The sequence below is a fragment of the Mirounga leonina genome, unplaced genomic scaffold, assembly GCF_011800145.1.
Source record: "Mirounga leonina isolate KUSES-001 unplaced genomic scaffold, KU_Mleo_1.0 Mir_170, whole genome shotgun sequence".
Taxonomy (NCBI): domain Eukaryota; kingdom Metazoa; phylum Chordata; class Mammalia; order Carnivora; family Phocidae; genus Mirounga; species Mirounga leonina.
The window spans coordinates 36,528,635-36,534,634 of record NW_023270433.1 but is presented as its reverse complement, the minus strand read 5'-3'; the positions used below and the strand labels follow the sequence as shown (position 1 = coordinate 36,534,634).

Here is a 6,000-nt window from a genome sequence, read left to right as displayed (position 1 = left end):
CACACACACCTGGGAGCGACTCACCGGTCAGCCTAACACACACACACACACACCTGGGAGCGACTCACCGGTCAGCCTCACACACACCTGGGAGACACACACACACACACACACACACCGGGAGCAACTCACCGGTCAGCGTAACGCAAGGTATTCAAAGTGTGTTCGGTGGCCACATGGCTTGGTGAGATGTTGGCAATCATGCAGGTTTTGGCATCACCAATGAAAGAATCCCTCAGAACCTGTCCACACAGAAAGCAGGTCAATGAAGTCAATTAACAAAGGGCACACTGACTACTTACTGTGTGCAGGACACTGGGCCATAGCTCCCCTCTCCGCGACAAAAAGGCAATTTACAAAGAAGAAATATAAATGATCAAAAACACACAAAAAAGGTACTTCACCAACCAATCAAAGAAATTCAAACTAGTAAGAATACTAATATTTTTCACCCATGAGATTAATTAAGACTCATGATACCCTGCCTTGGTGAGAGTCTAGGGAAATGGTCACTTTTCTACATTGCTACATTATTTATGTACTGTGTACCATCAAACGGTGTAAGCTTTTGAGAAGGCAGTTTGGCAATATGTATAAAAATATAAAAAATGTGCATGCTTCCACGACATATTCCTAAAGAGAATTGCTCAGTTGATAAAAAAAAAAAAGTACACATAGGATATGCATTACATTATAATAATAATAATTAGAAAATCTAGGAGTCTGTAAACAGGGAACAAACATTTATTTATTTTTTTTTAGATTTTATTTATTTATTTGACAGAGAGAGAGCACAAGCACAGGGAGCAGCAGAGGGAGAGGGAGAAGCAGGCTCTCTGCTGAGCAGGGAGCCCGACATGGGGCTTGATCCCAAGACCCTGGGATCATGACCTGAGCCACCCAGGTGCCCAGCAAACTAAATAACTGTTAACTGACTACAATACAACCATTAAAAATAATTATGTATATCTGTACTTAGGTACACGGGAAGATCTAAAACTTACCTTTGAGTGAAAAAGGCGTAAGATTTCATACCTATATAAGTAGATCTATGTGGGCAGAGAAATATCTGGAAGGATAGTTACCAAAATGTAGCAGTGATTATCACTAAGGTGGGATTTTCAGGTATCTTTTGCCATCTTCTTTGTACTTGTATATACATATACTGTTTGAATTACTATTATCATTATTATTACTTTTTTTTTTTTAAAGATTTTATTTATTTATTTGAGAGGGAGAGAATGAGAGACAGAGAGCATGAGAGGGAAGAGGGTCAGAGGGAGAAGCAGACCCCCCGCTGAGCAGGGAGCCCGATGCGGGACTCCATCCCGGGACTCCAGGATCATGACCTGAGCCGAAGGCAGTCGCTTAACCAACTGAGCCACCCAGGCGCCCCTCATTATTATTACTTTTAAAAGATTTTATTTTTAAACCATTTCTATACCTAACATGGAGCTTGAACCCACAACCCCGAGATCAAGAGTCGCACACTCCACCAACTGAGCCAGCCAGGTGCCCCTGAATTACTTATTTATTTTTAAGATTTTGTTTTGTTTTGTTTTGTTTAAGACAGAGACACAGCGAGAGAGGGAACACAAGCAGGGGGAGTGGGAGAGGGAGAAGCAGGCTTCCCGCTGAGCAGGGAGCCTGACGCATGGCTCGATCCCAGGATCCCAGGATCATGACCCGAGCCGAAGGCAGACGTTTAACAACTAAGCCACCCAGGTGCCCCGTGAATTATTATTTTTTAAATTAAATAGGAAGACATTTTCTGGGGATGGTGAACTTGTTTTAAAAAATAACGGAGCCGGGCGCCTGGGTGGCTCAGTTGGTTAAGCGACTGCCTTCGGCTCAGGTCATGATCCTGGAGTCCCGGGATCGAATCCCACATCGGGCTCCCTGCTCGGCAGGGAGTCTGCTTCTCCCTCTGACCCTCCTCCCTCTCATGCTCTCTCTCATTCTTTCTGTCTCAAATAAATAAATAAAATCTTAAAAAAAAAAAAAAAATAACAGAGCCAATGTCAGAATCAGGGCTAACCACCCATAAGAAGGGTTTCCTAAGTCTCTAGCTGAAATCATGTTTGAGAAGATATAATCTAACCCACAGATCACCAGTTCTGATAAGGAGTTATAGGTTCTGCCCCAGGCCATGTGGAGCCATTAGATTAGCTGCACAGAGAACCTCTGCCAAAATACAAAGATCCTCACCTAGACTGCCGTCTACGCTAGTCTGTCCTCCACTGAGCACAGGACGCGGTGCAGAAAGGAATCGGGGGCATCCATAGCTGCCTTCACAGCAGTCTGTATATGTAGGGAGACCCCTCCGTGGGCTACTGTTCTGTAGCCAGTACAATGCTGAATTAGTGGTACTTTCCATTAATTAAGAAGCATAGTGTCATGACAGAAAAATGGGAGGAAAAAAATTACTTACAATTTTACCACTCAGAATAATCAGTTAACATAGACACAATTTTTTTGTGTGTATAGTTTTTTTCCCTCATTTTATATTTTTAAAAAACTATACGTCTTGGTCATCTTTCCGATCAGTACATATCAAAAATCTATCTCATTCGGAGTACCTGGCTGATTTAGTCAGTAGAGCACACGACTCGATCTCAGGGTTGTAAGTTCGAACCCCATGTTGGCTGCAGAGATTACTTAAAAATAACATCTTTAAAAAATAAGCAAAAAGTAAATTTAAAAAACTTTTTAAAATCTTACTCTTTTTAACTCCAGGGGTTATTTTTTGTCTTCAAACACTAAGTCTTAGAGCTAAGAAAATACTTAGTATAGCTATACCACCCCCACTTCAAAGGCTCAGAGACTCCATTAAATCAAAAACTCTTCTTTATATTAGAAATAAGCAGAAAGCTGTTGGGTGGTGACCAGAAGTACACTGCTGCCCTATGAAAGCTCAGCGGCTTCATACTGCAGGCATCTCTGCCCGAGGATGCCCATCCCTGCCTAGAATGACCTGGAAGGAATGTGACTCCTTCCCCCCGCCCAAGCTTAGCATCATGCCTTGGTGGCAGTGGAGGCTTTGCCGAACAAATGAATGAAACGGAACAAACTCAAAGTTCACATTTAACATTACCTGAGTTAATTTGCTTTGCCTGAAGGGAGTGTGGGTGTGCTCCTGATCCAATGCGCGGATACATTCCTTCAGCTGCAAAGTGGTAGATTAACAACAAGCACATCAAATATCACATGCAAAGAGAAAGTAACGGATCAGACTTTTCTTAAATAAGCCATACTCAGACAATCCTCCAAAAGGAAGTCAAAATGCCCTGGTAGTTTCTTCTCCAACAGGAAAAATCAAGCTAGACGGGTAAACATCCTGAGTGAGCTCCCTGTGTCTAGTTAAGGGCCTCCCATCCTAAAGGCTATAATCCCAGGATTAGCCCCAACAGTGGGGAACAGACAAACCAGGGACCTTCCCACAGGCCCCCCCCAGAGTCCAAGCTTATGTGGTGGCAGTTCTGCCTTGCCAGCTCCCTTTTGCTTGCCTCCTCTCATACTATTAGTAGCTATAGATGCACTTAAGTACAGAAAATCTCTATACCACTCCCCCACCTCCCTGCTCACACATGCACACCTATAGGTGTAGATTCGAGTGTAGATTCAGATAGAAGTTTCTGATAATTAGTTTGAGAGAGAGCGAGAGTGTGCACTAACTTAAAGAAATCCAAAGTGGGGTGCCTGAGTGGCTCAGATAGTTAAGTGTCTGCCTTCGGCTCAGGTCATGATCCCGGGGTCCTGGGATCGAGTCCTCATCGGGCTCCCTGCTCCTTGGGGAGCCTGCTTCTCCCTCTGCCTCTCTCTGTCTCTCATGCATAAATAAATAAAATTAAAAAAAAAAAAATCCAAAGAGGATTTTTGCTTTTATTTAAAAGTAGGGGCACCTGAGTGGCTCAGCTGGTTAAGCCATAGCTTTGAACTGTGTCTGCAAACGTCTGTGCTTTATCTTTTGTTTTTTCTAACAGTTTTTTTTTTTTTTTTTTAAAGTAAACTCTATGTCCCATGTGGGGCTCGAACTCATGACCCCAAGATCAAGAGTTGCATGCTCCACTGACTGGGCCAGCCAGGCTCCCCACCTGTGCTTTATCTTCATTTATTTTCTGCATCCGTTACCAAGATGTGTCCTAAGAGACTTCCGTTCTGATCAAAAGGACGTAATATGGAGGGGCACAGGCAGCACGGTATAGCGGCGAAAAGGAACAAGGAAGAGCTCTGCATACAGCCATGCAGTGAGCTCCAGGGTGTTGTTAAGTGAAGAAAGCAAAGTGTTTGCAGTATGCTTCCCTTTTTTTCTGAGGTGAATACAAATATATATATATCTGTATATATATATAATGCTTATCTAAGGGGAGGGAGGTAATAGGGTTGAGGGGACAGGGATGGACACTAGATTTCTTTCAATGTTCTACAGTTTTTACTTTAACTGAATATGAAACTGGTAAGCTTAAACATATAGAAAAGATTTCAAGTGACTGTGCAACACAATATTATGACAGTACACCTAAGTGGGATACAACCTAAGGGTGAAAGGAAACTGCAAAGAAATAGTAATCTGAATTTAGTAATCGTATTATGAAAAATATCAGCATTATTTTGAAATACACATATACTGAAGTAGAGCAAATTATATAAATGTTGTTAGGAACTAAGAATTCTAACATAAGAGAAAGGAGACAAAAATATAAATTCAAAAAAGTTAACCCAAAACCCTGTAATCTTAATTTTGAATTAATTTATTATTATGAGTCCCTAATGTATTTTCCTCTTTCAAAAAAAAAAAAAAATCTACTTCCTAGCTCTATCCAACAAAAAGGCCTAGAAGCCAGGACTAACCCAGTGGTAGTAAGCATCCCTAGGACCCTAAATGGTCTCTAAATGCCATTTCCTTCTAAAACCAAGGCTTGTTGAAGAATTGACTGGTTCAAGGTCTGGGGAAGGAAATGTACAAGATGAGCCTAGAAAATCTTGTCATACCAAAACGCCAGGAAGCTATTAGAGACTAATAGTTGGTCAAAAAACCAGAGGAACATACTTGAAAAGGCTCCCATTGCCCAAAGATGTACAATTTAAATACCAAAAAGAATAATAATTACAATGAGTTTATAATAATACAAAGCCAAACAAAACAGTCAATAACAACAAATTCATTGGTCATGTTTAGGTTACTAGGACACCAAATCATTCTGAAAACTGATGAGTAAAGGCAAAGAATCAAGCAAGCATTTAACTTGTCTCTACTGTATGAACTTAATTGAGGAAAAATTCTTTCCAGCTAATAAAGAAGGAATGTTAGAATGAGAGTATCACCATTTTGGAATCCCTAATGAAACAATAGATACAGGTGATGCTCATCAATGGCTGGTAAATCCATTAAGCAAAAAAGTCTGAGAGGAAACTCTAACAGAGGAATTACACAGACAACACTCAAATCTCTCTCAATTCTTAAAAATCACAAAGAGACAACCAACCGGACATTCTGTACTTCCTGATGTGTTCCTATAGGAAGTCTAAAAACTACCCATGAATTCTTGCCAAAAAACCAGAACCTCAATCTGATCAAGCTTCTAGAACAGTGCTTTCCCAACAGGAAATGTTAGCTACAAGTGCAAACCATATGTATAATTTTAAATTTCTAGTAGTCACATTAAAAAAACAAATGAAATTAATCTTTTTTTTTTTTTTAAGATTTTATTTATTTGAGAGAGTGAGCGAGAGAAAAGCATGAGTGGGGGGACGAGAGGGAGAAGCAGACTCCCCTCTGAGCAGGGAACCCAATGTGGGCTTGATCCCAGGACCCTGAGATCATGACCTGAGCTGAAGGTAGACGCTTAACCACCTGAGCCAGCCAGGTGCCCTGAAATTAATCTTAATTATATGTTATGTAATCCAATACATCAAAAAATATTTAAAAACCCAGCAAAAATATTATTTCAGCATGTAACCCATATGAAAAAATATTAATGAGATATTTTACCCGCTTCA

The 6,000-nt window shown here is 40.8% G+C and overlaps 1 protein-coding gene across 2 annotated transcripts in view; it reads right to left on the bottom strand.

Annotated features, from left to right (window-relative positions):
• Positions 1–6,000, bottom strand: part of KIF24 (kinesin family member 24) — an 81,476-nt gene that overhangs the window by 10,534 nt on the left and 64,942 nt on the right. For both annotated transcript variants that reach the window (XM_035016458.1, XM_035016457.1), the window contains exons 9-10: positions 3,095–3,166; positions 133–242 (exon numbers count right to left, since the gene is read on the bottom strand). In XM_035016458.1, coding sequence (XP_034872349.1) covers positions 133–242; positions 3,095–3,166 — 182 coding nt within the window. The remainder of the gene's footprint in view (positions 1–132; positions 243–3,094; positions 3,167–6,000) is intronic.